The sequence below is a fragment of the Garra rufa genome, chromosome 12 (assembly GCF_049309525.1).
Source record: "Garra rufa chromosome 12, GarRuf1.0, whole genome shotgun sequence".
Taxonomy (NCBI): domain Eukaryota; kingdom Metazoa; phylum Chordata; class Actinopteri; order Cypriniformes; family Cyprinidae; genus Garra; species Garra rufa.
Genome location: NC_133372.1, coordinates 41,222,080 through 41,241,242, shown reverse-complemented (window position 1 = coordinate 41,241,242; position 19,163 = coordinate 41,222,080). Strand labels below are relative to the sequence as shown.

The window sequence follows — 19,163 nt, the reverse complement described above, 5'->3', positions numbered from 1 at the left end:
GCAATGTATTTTTGGCTATTGCTACAAATATACCCCAGCGACTTAAGACTGGTTTTGTGCTCCAGGGTCACATATATATATATATATATATATATATACACACACACACACATATGCATATACGTATATATATATATATATATATATATATATATATATATATATATATATATATATATATATATATATACAGTAGTCAACATTCGAAGTGGATCAAAAAAGTTAATCAAAAGTTGTCCTAAGATAAGAATGGGTATTCTTTTTGGTTTTAGGACAAATTTGATGAAAGGTTTTGATCCACTTCGAATGTTGACTACTGTATATATATATATATATATAAATTATAACATACGAAAATTAATACAAATGACCTAAAGCAAATAACAAGATTGCTTAAAAAAAAAACATTTAAAAAAATTATTTTAAATACGAAATTAAACCTACTTAAAAATGCATATACTAATATGGTTGTTAATAATATAATACTACATTATCATGCTGAGTTGGGCGTGACTTAATGATTAGAAATGGAACTAAGAAACACAACAGGTCATCAGAGATCTGTGCTCATACCCTGGAGAGCCGTACAGTGCCATGTAGCTAGTGCTTGGAAAACTAGAGCGTCCTTGGTTGTGAAGAGCATGTCTGTGATAAGATGGATGTGAAGGCAGAGATGGGCGGTGAATAAACTCCTTTAAGAGGTTCCCTTGAAACTCCATCATCTCCTTCCACATGGCCATCAGACTCGCACGTTCCTCTTTCTGCTCCTCTCTGGCTTCCCTCCTCAAGCGTTCCTCATACTCCCTCTGGTTCTGCACGTGGAGAGGGTCTGGATCTCTCACAGAGTCAGTAATTGGATGTTTTTTGGCCTTCTTCCTCACGGGTGTAGCAACAACTAAAAATATGAACACATGATAGTCAATTATACACATCATTCAAGTTCAGGTACATTTTTTCCCAACTATTTTTTTTATTGAATTACCCTCTTTGAATTAATATTTCAATAATTCAACAATATTTCAAAACACATTTAATGGTCACATGAATTTTAATAAATGTAAAAAATAATGCTAAGTATTTTCCTTTTTTAATGTTTTATTTATTTTTAATTAGAAATTTTTATGATTTAATTAATCACTAGTATCAACTCATGAACCCTAGTTTGGGAAACCTTTGTCCCATTTTAAGCTACAAAGCATAAACAAAAACACAAATTAATGATTTTGAATGAGATCTTTTTAATTAATTTACAGATTTGAAAATAAATGTTAATTTAAAAAAAAATTTAATTATGTTATTTTATTATAACATTTTAAGGAAGCATACTAAATACTATTTACATTAGTAACACTAAATAAAAACTATTTTAAAAACAATGTGCATACTGTGCATGCAGTTTAAAGTTTTAAGTATTAAGCTTATACTGAATTTGAAACAGCCTCCCTTGACTTGATTTGTTGTAAATGTAAATCAAAATTATTGCATACAAAATAAGTTAACATGCAAATCAGGCCTTTTTTTCCATTTACACAACCAGTCAAAAGATAATGTTTTTTAAAATAATTTTCTTCGAGCCTGCTATTTATCCAAAATACAGCAAAAGCAATAATATTGTGAAATATCTTTACTATTTAAAATAACTGCTTCTTATTTGAATAGATTTAAAATGTAATTTATTTCTGTGATCAAAGCTATATTTTCAGCATCATTACTCCAGTCTTCAGTGTCACACGATTCTTCTGAAATCATTCTGTTTAATTTGCTGTTTAAGAAACATTTATTATTATTATTGTTATCAATATTTTAAAAAGTTGAGTTCATTTTTTTTAGGATTTGTTGATGAATAAAAAGATCCAAAGATCAGCATTTATATGAAACATTTCAGTTATTTATTAGGGCTGTCGATAATCACGATTAATCGCATCCAAAATAAACGTTTATGATTACATACTATATGTGTGTGTACTGTGTGTATATAACAAGCAAAATAATCTGCCAATGGGGTAAGAAATTTTTTTTTTTATTTCAAACAGAAAACAAGATTATTTTTCTTACCCTATTGGCAGACTACTTTGCTTGTTTCAAGCAAAAATGCACTTAATTTTGACTTTTTTTTTCTGAAAACAAGACAATCATTTTTACTCGTCTAGAAAATCCTTCTTGATTTAAGAATTTTTAGATATTTTGGCTGGAAACAAGACAAAAAAAATCTAAGCTAGAAAAGCACTTTTTGCAGTGCAAACCACATTTTTAAAGGCCAAATGAGTTTTGTCTCATACACCAAAGCATAAATCTCCACTTCAGTAGCATTTACACACACTTCCAAACTTAACATTTTGTATTCCTGTCTATATCCTGAAGATTTTAACAGAGGGATTTGTTCATATATAATTTGCTTGATTTTATACATTTTATTCCTCAAAAAATGCTAAAAAATATAGTGTTTCCTGTCTGTTCTAAGTTTTCTCTTATGTTGTGACGAAATGAGTTGGCCAAAATCCCATCTGAAAAAACCTTTTTAAACACTGCTAGATTTTTGTGCTAGAAATGTATGCAAATGAGCGCATAATTCATTAAATAATGCCTCATTTGCATATATAAATGTAACATTTTAGAAAACTTGTAATACAAAAAACGTTTGCAGTTATCAATGTAATCAATCAACTGGGTAAGTAAGGTGATAACTATTAGTTAATTTTTTTTACCCTATTCACCTGCAGTGTCTCGCCTTAAAGATGCAAGTGAAGAGTCATGTGACCATAAAACAGCACACTATCATTCCATTTGACACACTGCTATTTTAACGCACCGTCTGTCATGTCATCCGTCTCCTCGTCGTGACTGATTGACACCTCAATGTCAGTGGATCTGCTTTCATTTCGCGCATCCTCGATGGATGTACTCTGGGGCTCTTCGAGTTTGACGTTATTATGAAGTGTCAAAGCATCTGTGGGGCGGTTGCTGCCCCAGATGGACTTGCAAAGATCATAGTAATTCCAGTACACCCTGCCGTGCCCGTTGCTTTTGTGATGCTCGTGTATTTTCAGGAACTTCTGCTTGAGTGTTTTCAATTTGGTGGTGACCTGCCGCTTGGTTCTGTGGATCCCTTGCGCCCTGAGGAGCCTTGATATCTCAGCGTAAATAAGAGAGTCGCGAACCGTTCCGCTGATTTGCCTGCTGATTTCTTCGTCTTGTCGGATGTACAGCAGCGCCCTCGTCTCGGTGTCCGTCCAGTTTCGTTCTACTGACATTTCCTCATACATTTCGCGGCGTGGAAATCTTGCGAAATCACGTAAAGCGCTCATTTACACAAAACAGCAGTTGGTTCTCGACTCCGCGCGTCACGTAGGCCTACAAGTGCATGACGTATGTGCGTCAGTTGTTCTGAACTTTGTGATTGGCTTAGACTCGCGGGCCGTGGCAGCCCTCTAGCGTCAATGCGTCTTGATACTTCATATGACACAAGATGTTCATTTTTTAATAATAAGTGGCAGTTTTTAGACAGTTATGTTTTTATATTGATTTTGAATTAGAAGCTAATAGATACGCTACCAGTCAAAAGTTTTTGAACAGTAAGATTTATTTTGTTTTTTAAAAAAGCCTCTTCTGCTCACCAAGCCTGCATTTATTTGATCCAACGTACAGCAAAAAACAGTAACATTTAGAAATGTTTTACTATTTAAATGAACTGTTTTCTATTTAAATATATTTTAAAATGTAATTTATTCCTGCGATTTCAAAGCTGAATTTTTGCATCATAACTCCTCTTCAGTGTCACATGATCCTTTTTAAATTCGTTTTAAAATTCTGTTGAAAGTTGAAAACAGCTGAGTAGAATTTTTTCAATTTTTTTTGACGAATATTAAGTTCAGAAGAACAGCATTTATCTGAAATAGAAATCTTTTGTAAAATTATAATTGTCTTCATCATCACTTCTGACCAATTTAAAGCATTCTTGCTAAATAAAAGTACTAATTTCTATAAATTAATTTCCCCCCAAAATGGTATTGTGTATGTTACAAGCTTTTTATTTCAAATGAATGTCTTTGAATTTTTTTATTCATCAAAGAATCCTGAAGAAAATTTACTTAACTGTTTTCAATATTGATAATAATAAAAAACGTTTATTGAACAGCAAATCAGCATATTAAAAATATTTCTGAAGGATCATGTGACTCTGAAGACTAGAGTAATGATGCAAAAAATTCAGCTTTGAAATCAAAGGAATAAATTACATTTTAAAATATATTTCAATAGAAAACTGTTGTTTTAAATAGTAAAACTATTTCACAATTTTACCCTTTCTGCTGTATTTTGAATCAAATAAATACAGGCTTGGTGAGCAGAAAAGACTTTAAGTAGAAAACATTGAAAAAAAAAATACTGTTCAAAAACAGCGTATATTTCAGTAACAAAATTAAGACCAAAGCTATTCAATAAAAGTATTAAAATGAGCTTTGGTGGTCAATATATATACACATTAAAGGATATCCTATCTCAGGGTCATTACGCAGAAATTGCACATAATTGAGCAATTAAAACATTCAATAGTCAACTTTCTATTCCAAGTTGGAACTGATTCCTCCAGAAGACAAATATCCTACATTTTAGATCAGATCTGGAGAAATAAGCCCAGAAATGGTGTCACATATTTTGATGCAAGCACAGTGTCCTAACAAGTCCTAATAAAGAAAAAAAAATCTTTGAGAATTGATAAAACATTTTATTGTTATGTACACACTAAGGCACTGACTGTAGAACAGACCAACAGCTGATTGGTCAAACCAACAGTTACAATAAAGCTAAATTACAAACAGTCACTGAAAAAAGTACAAATGTTTTTGTGGAAAAACTTACAATGGAGAGAATTATTTCTAAGCTTAAAATAGAGAGTTTGTATAAACAAACATACAAGAAATATTACAAAGAATATTCCAGAGCTATAATACAAAACACCAACTGCACAAGAGATCAGTATTGGACATCAGAGATTGAGTTCGATGAACGGAAATTAACATAATGGATAAAATAAACTAGAATGGAAAACAGAATAAAATTTCAAACCCAAATTAACCGACAATACTGGGAAATACAGATCACACGATTTGAAGAAAATACATTTCACTTTCTCTCCATTGAGCATGTGACCAATAAATGTTACTAAAATAGCATGAGCAGAACCAGTTAATACAATTGCATCACTGTTAAACAGTGTTGAACAAGTTATTCACAAAGGTAACATCTAAAATGTTAAATGCACTGTAAACATGACCATTTCAGAAAACAGAACCCTGTTCTGAGAAAATACACAAACCTCGTAAGAGAAATATTACATAATTGAGAAGTGTAGATACCACACATCTGAACATAAAGCTGCACAGAGGATTACAGGATGGATGCAAAACTTTGATACGACCGTTGGCAGGTTGACCAAAAACAGACAAAATAAGAAATTACAAAGATTAAATTTGCCCAGTAAAATTAAAAAATTGTTTGAAATAAAAATTGGGAGATTCTACTGCGAAAATGATGGTCACATGACACTTGATTGAAAAAAACAACAGCTACAGAATATCTCTGTAATAACAAATGATTCATAAAGAAAGCATGATGTGCATCATGAAAAAACATGATACGTGATTCCTTGATTCAGTATAAATTGATTACGTTTATACCAATCTCCCTGATATTCTGAAATCCTGGTGTTAGAAAACAAGTAACGTAATAACGCGTGATGGTTTTTGGCTTTGCTTTTGTTCTGTGACATAATTGATGTGCTCGATTCTGAACAGATAAGAGACTGATTGTTGTCGCTTCTCTCTCTACATCCTGGATTTGTTGAGCAGCACACAGGAAGAGTTTTTGGCTTTATATTGGGTCTGAAAGACTAGGCGTCCTCAAAGCTCAGAGACTCGCTCTCTCACTGACCACATCCTGCAGGCGTTTGAGCAGCACGTCGTCGCTTTCTTGCCGCAGGCATTTAGATGGAGACTCGGTCTCGTCGCCTTCCATGGTGAACGCCCGCTTCTTGCTCACCCCACCCTGACGGATCATCTGGTTTATGTCACTCAGCTCCTGAAGAAAAACAAGAAGCAGAAGGCTTTTAGATCCTCAGAACTGGAAAAACCCACTTGCAATCTACATTACAGTTGGAGTGTTCAAATAGGAAAAAATCTGACATGAAAACTGCATTGTTAATTTAATAAATTTGTACTAATCAGTTATATTGACTTTAATTATATCCAGCTGCATTATGTATTAGTAATATTACTGGTGATGCTTGCTGTGACATTCTGTAGATTGACTAACCTTTGATGGGCTGCCAGTGAACTTGTATGTGTAGGCCGTACTGGGAGTGAGACATGGGCCATTTTTATGAGGAGAGACAAAGATAGAGTGTCTCTGAGATACACGGCGAGGAGAGAGAGGCTGAGCGCGAACTGATGGGAACGGAGATAATGGAGGAGCCTCCATCTTTATAGAAAAACAGAGAGAAAGAGTTAAATACTTGATACCAAATCAAGTTATTAAAAGACCTTTTTCAAATAAAGTAAAGCAATACACCAACCTTGTTATCAAGCGTAGAAAGTGCATATTTGAGAGCGAATGATTTCATCTTTAGTACATAAACAGAGTTGTAGAACTGGATGAGGTCTCCTCTTTCTTCCGATTCGCTGTCAGCCTGTTCTGTCCTCTCATTGGCTGTGAACACGAACAAATAAATCAAAATATACTGTTGAGGTCAAATGTTTACATACGCCTTGCAGAATCTGCAAAATGTTAATTATTTTGCTAAAAAAAAGGATGTTATGTTTTATTAAGTACTGACCGGAATAAAATATTTCACGTAAGACGTTTACACAGTCCACAAGTGAAAATAAAGTTTAAAAGTTTACATACACTTGATTCTTAATACTGTGTTGTTACCTCAATGATCCACAGCTGTGTTTTTTTTTGTGATGTTCATAAGTCCTTTGTTTGTCCTGAACAGTTAAACTGCCTGCTGTTCTTCAGAAAAATCCTTCAGGTCCCACAATTTCTTTGGTTTTTCAGTATTTTTGTGTATTTGAACCCTTTCCAACAATGACAGAATGATTTTGAGATCCATCTTTTGACACCGAGGACAACTGAAGGACTCATATGCAACTATTACAGAAGGTTCAAACGCTCACTGATGCTTCAGAAAGAAAAACAATGCATTAAGAAAATTTGAAGATCAGGGTAAATTTAACTTATTTTGTCTTCTGGGGAACGTGTAAGTATTTCCTGCAGCTTCTGAAGGGCAGTAGTAAATGAACAAAATATGATATTTAGGCAAAATAAGCTAAATGTACACATCTTCATTCTGTTCAAAAGTTTACACCCTTGGCTCTTAATGCATTGTTTCTCCTTCTGGAGCATCAGTGAGCGTTTGAACCTTCTGTAATAGCTGCATATGAGTCCCTCAGTTGTCCTCAGTGAGAAAAAAATGGATCTCAAAATCATACAGTCACTGTTGGAAAAGGTTCAAATATACAAAAATACTGAAAAACCAAAGACTAAACCAATTTTTCTGAAGAACAGCCGGCAGTTTAACTGTTCAGGACAAACAAGGGACTCATGAACAAATATCACTAAACAAACAAACAAAAAAAAAACAGCTGTGGATCAATCAGGCAACAATACAGTATTACGAATCTACATTTTTGAACAGGGTCACTTTTATAAATAACTCTTATTTTTGGTCAAATAATTTAGAAGATTTTGCAGATACACATCCCCATTCAAAATTTTGAGATCGGTAACATTATGTTTTGAAAGAAGTCTCTTTTGCACAAAGCCTGCATAAAATTTTAATTTATGATGAGAGTTTTCTTTTTATACATTTTAAATTGTCATGTGATGCTAAAGCTGAATTTTCAACAGCCATTACTCCAGTCTTCACTGTGCTTTAAACAAAAAAACAAAAAACAAAGAGACATTTAGGACTTTGTCCACATCATCCTTACACTGGTCTGCTGGCGGATCCACTTCCATGTTCTCATCCGTCTGCTGCTCTCTGGGACGCCTCTTCAGTAAAACACTGCGGTACACCTACAAACACAAATACAAACAAGATGTTGTGGAAGCTGATGCATCAAAGTCTCATATGTGCTCTCATCACAGCTCAAATTCCAATGTTTTTGACATTAGGAAGCAGGGGCAAGAAGCCATTGTTTACCCTTTTCAGATGAAATTTCCACATTAAGCATAGAAACAAAATAAATATAAAACTGTAGCAGTTAGTAGCAGGTATGGAAGGACCAAAACTGTTGAAACTCACATGACTGTGGGCCTGAGGTTGGGTTCTGTAGCATTTCATGATGTCCTGAAAAGTGTGCTCTTCTTTTGTGATCTGCAGAAAAAGCAAGCAAAATAAAGAAAATTTAAATGAAAAAGTTATATTTTTAACAGATTATTGTTTTTAGCTTATTCTTCAGTAATACACAAGATATTTTATTCAGCAAGGGTGCACTAATTTGATAAAAAAAAAAAAAGTTAAGAAATAGTATAAAAGACTTGTTTCAAATAAATAAATTATTTTCTTTCTTTTGAACGTCCTGTTCAAAAGAATATCAGAATAATTTCTGAAGGATCATTCAACACTGAAGACTGGAGTAATGATGCTGAAAATTCAGCTTTGTGTCAGGAATCCATTACATTTGAAAATGTATTCAAATAGAAAACAGTTATATTAAATTGCAATGATATTTTACAATACTTATGTATTTTTAATTAAAACAAATGCAGTCTTGGTGAGAAAGAAACGTCTTTGAAAAACATTACAGACACCAAACTTTGAACATTAGTGTAGTTCATTAGTTTTAGTCAACTGCTGTACCTTAACTGCAAAAGAAGTACCTTTGATATAATGTAGACGGCACAGAGCAGCATCTGGTCCAGGTGTCTGTCCTTCATCAGGTCAGTGCAGTGCAGCAGAGAGTGTTCAAAACACGTCCAGATCTTCCCTCGCAGCTCTGATGAGATATCCAGCTTCAGACACAGGTCTCGCAGACGCACACTGGCTAGGTGATACACCTGAAAAGAAAACCAACGGAATATGTGCAATTCAGATAACGAAGATCTTCATTCAAGAGCAGATGTGAAAAACCCCATATGGTGGAAATCAGCAGACATTTCCTCACCTTCCTGAAGAAGAGGGCGAGAGATCCTGTACGGCGGGGTTTGTTGACGGTCGGCGGCTGTGTGTCGGAGCTGGCGGGTGGTGCTGTGGCTCGGCTGGGGGAGGCGGTCAGTAAGACTTGAGCGGTGAGGGGGTTCATCTCATTGGTCTGAAGCTGGATGACCGTAATGCCGCCTGAATCGTTCTTTACCACTAAAGGATGAGGAACCATCATGTCAACAAAATTTGTCAAATAAAATGGAAAAACAAGAAAAGGAACAGACAAATTTGGTATACCTGGCAGTGGAATGGTGAGATGCTGGCCATTTGCGGTCGCCATGGAGAGGAGAGTTGTTGTGGCAGTAGTGTTCTGGTTGTTATCCATGGCACTGGGAATGATTTTGATGGGAGTGACTGAGATTCTTTTCACTGGGGACTGTGGTGGAGGATCGTCACCAAACAAGCGTCTCTTGGCACTGCCAGCTGCAGGTGAACTGTAGCGGTCGTGGAGAGAGATGGGAGACTGAGGGACATCTAAAAAAGGAAAGAAGAGAAATATTGTCCACATAAGTACATCTATTCAATATTCAAGCAAACGGACAGAGACACATAGATTCATACACTGCAAGCCACAAAAAGTGTTCCGAGATGTCATCTTACCTTTTTTCTACATTCCTACTGCATTGCTCATTGTTACGGTTTGTAAAAAAAATAAAGTAGTATTTTCTGCTTACCAAGCCTGTATTTATTCGCATTTATTGCATATCTAAAGTACAGCAAAAATATTACAATTTTGAAATATTTTTACTATTTAAAATAACTTTTTTCTATTTGAATATATTTTAAAAAGTAATTTATTCCTGTGACTTCAAAGGTGAATTTTGAGCATCATTACTCCAGTCACGTGATCCTTCAGAAATCATTCTAATATTCTGATTTGATGTTAAAAAACATGTATTATTTTGAAAACAGCTGAGTAGAATTTTTCAGGTTTCTTTGATGAATAGAAAGTTCAGAAGAACAACATTTATCTGAAATAGAAATTATTTTGTAACATTATAAATGTCTTTATCATCATTTTAATTTAAAGCATCCTTGCTAAATAAAAGTATTAATTTCTATCATTTCTTCCTAGCTTTTGAATGGTATAGTGTATAATGTTACAAAAAAAGATTTTTGGATCTTTCTATTCATCAAAGAAACCAGAAAAAAAAACTGTTTTAAACATTAATAATAATTTAAAATTCTTGAACAGCAAGTCAGCATATTAGAATGAGTTCTAAAGATTTGTGACACTGAAGACTGAATTAATGATGCTGAAAATTAGCTTTAATCACAGAACTAAATTATATTTTAAAATATATTCAAAAGGAGGCAATTATTTTAAATAGTTAAAATATTTCACAATATTACTGCTCTTGCAGTCTTTTAGACCAAATAAATGATGTTTTGGTGAGCAGACAAGAATAAAAAAATAAAAAAATAAAATCCCACTTTTTTGACTCAATTGACTGGTAGTTTATATGCATGTGAATAACTTATTAATATATTTACTTATTTTATTTATTAATCTCAGCTAATATGAAGTTCAACATGTACCAATATATTATTAAATACTATCTGTTATTAAGATTAATAAATACTGTAACAATGGTCTGCTCATTGCTACTAAATGCAACTAATTGTAAATTGTATCTAATTAAATAAATAGTCATATTTTATATGCATTTAAAAAAAAATGATAAACAGTTATTCTTAATTATTTTTAATCGATCAAATGCTCTCTAAAATGTTTCATTATACACATTCATTGGATCTCTAACAGAGTCCAGCCTCATCCTGAGACAAGTGGTACCTTTGCGTGCACTAGAGCCCAGGCCTGTGCGGACCTCTCTGATGCGGGGATGAATGATGGGGGATAGTGCCACCAGTGGAAGGTGAGTGGGACCACCCACATTGTTGCCAGTGTCAAAGTTACTGGGAAAATTCACCTAAGGATCATAAAAACAGGTTATATCTGTAATTTAATCCTTGACAACCCATTTACCCTACAAAGTGGTTTGTGAGTACATGTTTCTAAGCACCTCTTCTACAGTGGGGACTTTATTGTTAGCGTTGGTGAGTGCAGTCCACAAAGCAGAGTCTCCTGTCCAGGCTTTGCTTTCTAGCACCTGCTCCTCTATACTGTTCAAATGCTTCACCATGTCTCGGGACAAACCCTCCTCAGAGCGGATGAACACCTCAATCACCTACACAAACACATGGACAATTGCCTTAGTACTTGAAAAAGAACAGTTTTCTTCAAAGTACTTAACAGTTTGTTGATTCTTTTTTTTTTTCACTCTGTGATGCAATAGTACACTGTTCTGTACCTTGTAAAAGTAGAAAGCCGGAATCTGAAAAACTTCCAGTATCCAGGGGAAGGTTCTTTGAGAGCTGTATGCAAACAGCACCACCTCCAGACAGCACGCCAACAGGGAGCAATGGAGCACCTCCTGCTCCAACAAGACCTGATAGAGATCAGGAGAAAAGAGGAAGAGGTTGCAATCTTACAAAAAAGCAGAAAGAGAAAGCTGTAGATATAAAAAACAAAAATAACATCTGGTAATAATTCATTTTCCTCTTTGTGTTGGGGATACATGCACATTATTTGGCATCGAGGTGAATGGTTTTTACTAGCGTATTTATCAAGTTTAGCAGTTACGCTGACTTACTGCCATGTCTTTTCCTTGTAATCTCTTCATCTCTTGAGTCATGATATTCTCCAGGATCTTAAAGTACAAGATCTCCGCCAGCTTCAGACGATTCTCTGCAAAATCTACACACAAGAACCTGCACTTACTTACATGATCAAATATGAGGCTTTCATAACAGTTGTCTCTGTTAAACATCTTTTTTTTTTTTTTTTTTTAGATGTCCAGTATATCTGACCCATATGTGCTCCTGGCAGGTCATCTGTGGGTTTGGTGTAGGCTTGTTTAAACTTCTCTCCCATGGTCTTCACTCGGTTCAGAATGGATTCAGTGGGATTTCGAGAGCAGGAACTATACAAACATAAAAATAAAACTTATACTTTCTTGGATAGACATGCATACCATGTTTAATTTCCAAAAATAACTATTTGTGCATTGTTTGATTTTGCCAGATGCTTACTTAAAGATTTGGGCCAGAGCATCACTTGGAGCATTTCGGAGACCAGACACCATGCTCTGCAGTCGACTCACACTTTGGGTAGCAGAGGAAACAGGGGTGACCAGCACCTCTTTCTCCTTCAGATACCGTCGACCCGTTAGAGGTGTAGAGGGAGCAAGGGAGCGTGTCTATGCAAAAACACAGCAGGATGAGGCAAAAGTTTGGGGTGAGTAAGACTTTTTTAAAGGATACATTAAAGGACTTTTTTACTTCAAGAACAAAAATTTACAGATAATTTACTCAGCCCCTTGTCATCCAGTATGTTTGTTTTTCTTTCTTCAGTCGTAAAGTAATTATGTTTTTTGAGGAAAACATTTCAGGAAGTTCTATGGTGCCCGTGAGTTTGAACTTCCAAAAGGCAGTTTTAGTGCAGCTTCAAAGGACTCTAAACAATCCCAGCTGAGGAAGAGGGGTCTTATCTATCAGTTATTTGTATAAAAAAAAAAATGTATATACCTTTTAACCTCAATCGCTTGTCTTGTTTATTTCTACGATATGCATGTGTACTCTGTGCACTCCAGTTCAATACAGTTAGAGTATGTCAAAAAAAATCCCATTTTCTCCTCCAACTTCAAAATCATTCTACATTTCTAATGGCGCTTTTCCACTACACAGTACCAGCTCGCCTCAGCTCGCCTCAGCTCGCCTCGACTCGGCTCTGTTTGGTTTTCCACAATGTAAAAGTTGTACCTGTACCGGCTTCCAGGTACTTTTTTTCGTACCACCTCCGGCGAGGTTCCAAGTGAGCTGAGGCGAGCTGAGGCGATACTAAATGTGACGTGAAAACATAGCAGACTGCTGACTGGTCAGAGAGAATCGTCACTATTCACTGCGTAATCATTGCACGCGCCAGCAATAGTATCCAGAATAACCCCACCATTTTTAAAAAGTTTGGCCAGAGTTTGCGTGACATATCCAATCCATTACATATTATGGCAACTCGGAAGAATACGCCGTGGTCAAACGAGGAGGTGCAGACAGCGGGTGTGTGTCGCGTAGAAGATAACGTCACGGCAGTTTCCTGCAGCGTCGCTATGACAAACCAGGTACTATTGTAGAGGTACAGGTACAACTTTTACACAGTGGAAAACCAAACAGAGCCGAGTCGAGCCGAGGCGAGCTGGTACTGTATAGTGGAAAAGCGCCATAAGTGAACGTGCAAAGATCAAATGGCCTTAAAAAAAAAACGTAAAACAGTGATGTACGATGATTTCAAAGTTGGAGGAGAAAATGAGATGGGAGTTTTTGGACATACCCTAACTGTACTGAACCGAAGGGCACAGAGCACGCATGCACATCACAGAGCTAGACAAGATGAGCATTTGAGGTTAAAAAGTATATAAATTGTACTTTTTTTTTTTTTATTAAAAACTGATCGCTAAATAAGACGCTTCTTCCTAGGCTGGGGTCGTTTAGAGCCCTTTGAAGCTGCGTTTAAACTATTTTAGAAGCTCAAACTCACAGGTACCATAGAAGTCCACTATAAGAAGAAAGATTTCTTCAAAAAACTATTTCTTTACGACTGAAGAAAGAAAGACATGAACATCTTGGATGACAAGGGGGTGAGTAATTTCTCTGTAAATTTTTGTTCTGGAAGTGAAAAAATCCTTTAAATTAAAGAATCCTGAAAAAAAATGTAGAGAAAGAAATCTTTAGTACCTTCTCAAAGTGCTGCTGAAGATTGTTCTCCACCTGCATGCGGGCGGATAGATGACCTGATGGAGGCTCAGCTGTGGCCTTGCGAGGTGTGCCGATCTCCTCATCTGCGTCGGCTCCCAAAAACACTCGCTCATCAAAATCCCCCACAGTCAACACATATTCCTCATACTCACGATTTATGGCTTTACTGAAAAGGCAAATATTCATATCCATTTCATTTTATGTTAACATTTCTTATTCCTGCAATGCAAAATTGCTGGAAATGCCAAAAAATATATACAGAAATGATGACATGCTTACTTGTTGTCTTGGAAATTTGGGGTATCCAATAACTCAATCAGAGTATCAGCATCACCTTTTAATATCTGAGAAAAATAAGGGAATCATTTGAGAATGCAGCACGCATGACCAGGCTGTAAACAATCATGTTGTACTTGCAGTGTAGATCGGTTGTATAAGTGTGTGTGCTTGTTCCTCACTCTTTTCTCAAACAGTGTCTTTATGTAGGGTTTGAAGTAGTGCTCCTTTATGCCTTTGGCCTCCACCACCAACCCATCATGCAGCTCACACAGCTTGTCAATGACAGAGGGCATTTCCTCCAAGTTTTCTGTGTCCTTTGGCATTCCTACAGAGAGGTGAGCAACATATAAGGTGACTATAAATGTAGCATTTACAAAGCAATAAAGACAAATACAAGCTATTATATGATGTTTCTCTCCTAAATTGTGGCATTTGTATGCTACCGTAGTCCTAAATGCTGATTATATGAAGTAGACTGAACCCATGCTGTTGTGATAACCATGTTGTTCTGTGGCCTTCCCCAAGTTTTTGATTCAACAGGTAATACAGGAAAGAAAACAAATCTCAAACCATTTCATAGGGTCATTAATTAGAAGTTGTAGCGTTTTAAACGCACTACGACTTCACATATTCAGTCAATATTTCAAAACTAAGTGCAGTGCACTACCTTGTAAATCCTCTAATGCAATCAATGGACTCACTTGTAACTCTGTCTGCCTTCTCAAGGATAATGACTTGTAAACAGAAAATCAACAATTAATCAAGGAAAGATTCTCTCACAGCGAGGTGAAGGGAATTTTACCTCTGAAGTATTGATTGATGAGATCTTTCCTGTTGGAACACATGAGAGCGTTGCAAAATACCAGGTCCAGACAGCAGAGCAGGAGATGGTAGGAGTTGACCAGGTCATCGCCAATCATGCGGAAATTACCTGAAATGAAGCAGAAATTGTGGAATAAGTTTACCTTAGTGTTTAGAATGCTTAAAATAAGTCAACCAGAAACTTTTAGCCAAATAAGTTAGAATTAGAGATGTCTATACATAAAAATACACCACTGCTCAAAAGTTTGCAATCAGATTTCTTAAAAAGAAATGAACTATTTTCTTCAGCATGGATGCATTAAGCAAAACTGACAGTACAGACATTTATGTTGTAACAAAAGGTTTCTATATCAAATAAACAATGCTCTTTTTAAACTTTTGAGAGCTCTGAAAATGTATCATAGTTTGCATTAAAGCAATCAGAAATGTTTGTTGAGCAGCAAATCTGCAACTTTTCCCCAAACTTTTTATTTGATGCTGAACTTTTACATTTATTCATTCATTATGGCTGTGCTTTTTTATTGTACATAGTTAATAGTATTCTACGATGCAGACTGTTCAAGTAGTCTTATCTAAACTACACTGACAGTCTATAGTTCAAACAGGGAAGGTTTCTTTCAGTCTAATTACCTTTTGTGTACACAAAGAGAGTCCAACAGAACTTGAAGACGTCACTGATGTGGCACGGAAGACGCCTACAAAAGAAATAAATATATTTGTTACCATTTTCATTTAAAAGAAAGCTAAGAATAGAGAAAAAGGCAGGCAGATTTACCGGTGTTTGCGACTTCTAGGCATCCGGGGAGGTTCGCCCTGAGGATTCTGAAACATGTCCAGAAATATTGGCTCAAATTTACGAAAAATCACTGTTGACACTTCAAAATTGCGCTCCAGGCAACCTATGCGGCTGCGGAAATCCTGAGAGAGGTTCGACATGTCCGACCATTTCTTCATCTTGCTGAAGAACTGGATCAAACTAGAGGAAAGAGAGCATAACAATTATATCTTCATATAAACACCTCCATACATTACAAATGAAAATCCTTAAATGCATAAAATAAACACTCTTGCCATTGTTTCTCTTCTTACTCTTTCTCTGAAACTAAAATGATTACAGGAGAAGATGCCCATTCTGCAGGTATCTGTCCACGTCTGTTTGAGATCCTTACCTGAGCTTCGCTGAGCGCAGGATCCTTGTAAGGGAAACGCAGTTGCCCTCCATCACACCCCGTCCCACTGTGGGAATGGAGCTCTTCCTACAGGCAGCATACAGAGAGCAGGCCAGCCAGTGAATGATATCACCCTGAAACAACCAAAAACAACAAATTAACACATATCACACAGACTACTGCATCATACGAGATAAATACATTATTAAGGCCTCTAAATTAACAACATAACCAGACTGTTGGAAGATTGATAGTTTATACTTTTTTTTTTTGACATTTTGGTTGAGTTGTAAAAATGACAACCTCTAAGTCTTTTTTGTTGCAAAATCTAATGATTTTTATGAAGTAAATCTAATAACAACTTTTATATTGCTAGTAATATTCAAGGTGAATACCCACTTGACTGAAGCAACTTCGTTTTACTTGATAATCCATAAATTATTTATATATAAATCATGTTAAAATGTATCAGATATGATCAATAAGGCTTCTGAGTGTTTATTTGATCTTACAATGATTACTGTACTTTTTTGCTTTGTTTTCCCCTATAAAAACTACAGAGCTTGGCTCATAAAACTATGCATTTAAATACCATCTTAATAAGACACATTACTGAAAGACATATTATCATAAGCATTTTATTTAAGTAGTCAGTTACTCTGTTATAAAGACCTAAATGATTTAGATTACAGACTACTGGGCATATACATATCAGCAACTGTTCCAAATATTTTTTGCTGAGTTTGGGTCTCTGAATAAAATTGACAATTTTATTTCTCCTAATTGAGTACAAGCACTATATTCTCTGATACACTACCAGTCAAAAGCTTTTGAACAGTAAGATTTTTTTTTTTTAATAAATCTTTTCTGCTCACCAAGCCTGCATTTATTTATATCGGAAAATCGATCCTTTTTACCCATACTATGTATTTTTGGCTACAAATATACCCCCGCTACTTAACACTGGTTTTGTGGTCCAGGGTCACATAAAAGAATATTTATAAATATTTGCTCATTTTTATGGCAGTTTACTAGCAGATGTTGGTTTTTCTGACATTATTTATAAATTCTGACAATTTTCCCCACTTTCTCCACTAAAAGTTACTGGTTCTATTATACACTAACAGTCAAAAGTTTTAGATTTTTAATGTTTTTTTTTTTTAAAGAAGTTTCTTCTGCTCACAAAGCCTGCATTTATTTGATAAAAAAACCTGTAAATTTTAGAAATATGTTTTCTATTTTGTTTTAAAAACTGCTTTCTATTTGAATACATTTTAAAATGTAATTTATTCCTGTGAATTTTCAGCTAAATTTTTAGCATCATTACCCCAGTCGCATGATCCTTCAGAAATCCTTTTAATATTCATATTTGCTGCTTAAAAAAAAACATGTATTATTTTTTTTCAGGTTTCGTTATAAATGTCTTTATCATCACTTTTGATTAATTTAAAGCATCCTTGCTAAATAAAATTCATTTAGATAATTTCTCTTCTGAATTCAAGCTTATAGCATATAATGTTACAAAATCTTTTTATTTCAGATAAATACTGATATTTGGATCTTTCTATTCATCAAAGAATCCTGAAAAAATATACCCAAATGTTTTAAATATTGACAATAATAATAAAAAAAGTGTTTCTTGAGCAGCAAATAAGCATATTAGAATGATTTCTGAAGGATCATGTGACACTGAAGACTAGAGTAACAATGCTGAAAATATAGCTTTGATCACAGGAATAAATCACATTTTAAAAATGTATTCAAATAGAAAGCAGTTATTTTAAATAGTATAAATATTTCACATTTTTACTCCTTTAGCTGTATTTTAGATCTTATAAATGCAGGCGAGAACAGACTTCTTAAAAAAAAAACATTAATCTTAGCCAGGGAAGCCTGGTGTATCAAATATGATAAATTATTATATGAATGTTATAATATTATAGAACATAACACATATGCATACACTTTTTGAAAATAAAATATTATTTCTTTTTTAAATATTATTTTCTGATCAGATTATTTCATGTCAGTTTTTACAGGGTTAAGCTTCAATAAAATGAACACAATTAGTATCTTTAACCTACAGGCGTCTATCTGACAGATCTAACAACCAATAAGAAATGTGTGGAAACTGTATCTTTCCCAGCATTTCCTTTAAATGTCTTCCTCATCCTCTCTTTGTGTTTACATCATGTGACATATCAGGGAATCCTCAATATTGTAAAAAGCAAAACACCAATACAAATGTTTTAAATGCCATTACGTTGAGATGTCTTTGGACGCTGACGGTGTTATTACTCTGAAATTCGTTTAGCATAACACCACAGTACAACCATTGTATTTTGGATATGTATCATGGTACTTTTACCATGGTGTTTTAGAAAATACCAGTGTGAAAGTCGTACTTGTTGCTGTAGAAAAAGAAGCTTCACTAAATAGTACTGGCTATTTTGACTATATATCTGTATGAACACACAGACGAGCTGAAACATGTAAAAATCGTCAGTTGTTCCTGTCATTTGGTTGTTGTTTTGAACATGAATTAAAGTCGAACCTCCAGCGTGTAGGTGTTACAGATGGACCTGAAGTTCTGAAGCGCTTCTGCTGCCGTCTCTTCGTCCATATTGAGCTCCTGACAAAGCGCCTCGAAATTACTCCGAATCGACCCATCGGCTGATTTAACGGACTCCGTATCCGTTTCATCTCCACGCATTGTTGAAATCCGTTGAAATCTGTTAATGTCCAAAGAAAAGGTGTTTGGGTAAAACACGGAGTTGACCCGGAGCGCCGCTGACCTCCTGATGCTATCCCACAATGCCGAGACATGCGAATGGCGCGAAAACGGGCTCCTCTCAGCCAATGGGAGAACAGGAGTGGAT

The 19,163-nt window shown here is 35.2% G+C and overlaps 2 protein-coding genes across 2 annotated transcripts; both read right to left on the bottom strand.

Annotated features, from left to right (window-relative positions):
• Nucleotides 1-532: 532 nt before the first annotated feature.
• On the bottom strand, nt 533-3,345 carry LOC141347708 (uncharacterized). The gene is made up of 2 exons (XM_073852677.1): nt 2,810-3,345; nt 533-895 (listed from the first exon to the last, which is right to left on the bottom strand). Exons 1-2 carry the CDS (start codon nt 3,303-3,305, stop codon nt 534-536), a joined length of 858 nt encoding a protein of 285 aa, XP_073708778.1. The 5' UTR covers nt 3,306-3,345; the 3' UTR covers nt 533.
• Nucleotides 3,346-4,377: 1,032 nt separating this feature from the next.
• On the bottom strand, nt 4,378-19,078 carry rbl1 (retinoblastoma-like 1 (p107)). The gene is made up of 22 exons (XM_073851571.1): nt 18,839-19,078; nt 16,285-16,418; nt 15,891-16,091; nt 15,746-15,810; nt 15,096-15,224; nt 14,473-14,618; nt 14,294-14,358; nt 13,994-14,180; nt 12,296-12,462; nt 12,074-12,186; nt 11,857-11,960; nt 11,515-11,652; nt 11,227-11,391; nt 10,998-11,133; nt 9,440-9,676; nt 9,165-9,355; nt 8,881-9,057; nt 8,303-8,374; nt 7,989-8,073; nt 6,569-6,702; nt 6,310-6,474; nt 4,378-6,075 (listed from the first exon to the last, which is right to left on the bottom strand). Exons 1-22 carry the CDS (start codon nt 18,995-18,997, stop codon nt 5,905-5,907), a joined length of 3,141 nt encoding a protein of 1,046 aa, XP_073707672.1. The 5' UTR covers nt 18,998-19,078; the 3' UTR covers nt 4,378-5,904.
• Between the last annotated feature and the right edge of the window lie 85 nt (nt 19,079-19,163).

Bases quoted from the DNA above. Each gene is read 5' to 3' on its own strand.
- LOC141347708 (XM_073852677.1), bottom strand. From the start codon at position 3,305: ATGAGCGCTTTACGTGATTTCGCAAGATTTCCACGCCGCGAAATGTAT. The intron at 896-2,809 runs GTGCGTTAAAAT...TCATATTTTTAG, and splicing joins GACGGATGACATGACAGACG to TTGTTGCTACACCCGTGAGG.
- rbl1 (XM_073851571.1), bottom strand. From the start codon at position 18,997: ATGCGTGGAGATGAAACGGATACGGAGTCCGTTAAATCAGCCGATGGG. The intron at 14,181-14,293 runs GTAAGCATGTCA...TTGCCTTTTCAG, and splicing joins CCAAATTTCCAAGACAACAA to TAAAGCCATAAATCGTGAGT. The intron at 9,356-9,439 runs GTATACCAAATT...CTCATCCTTTAG, and splicing joins TCTCACCATTCCACTGCCAG to TGGTAAAGAACGATTCAGGC.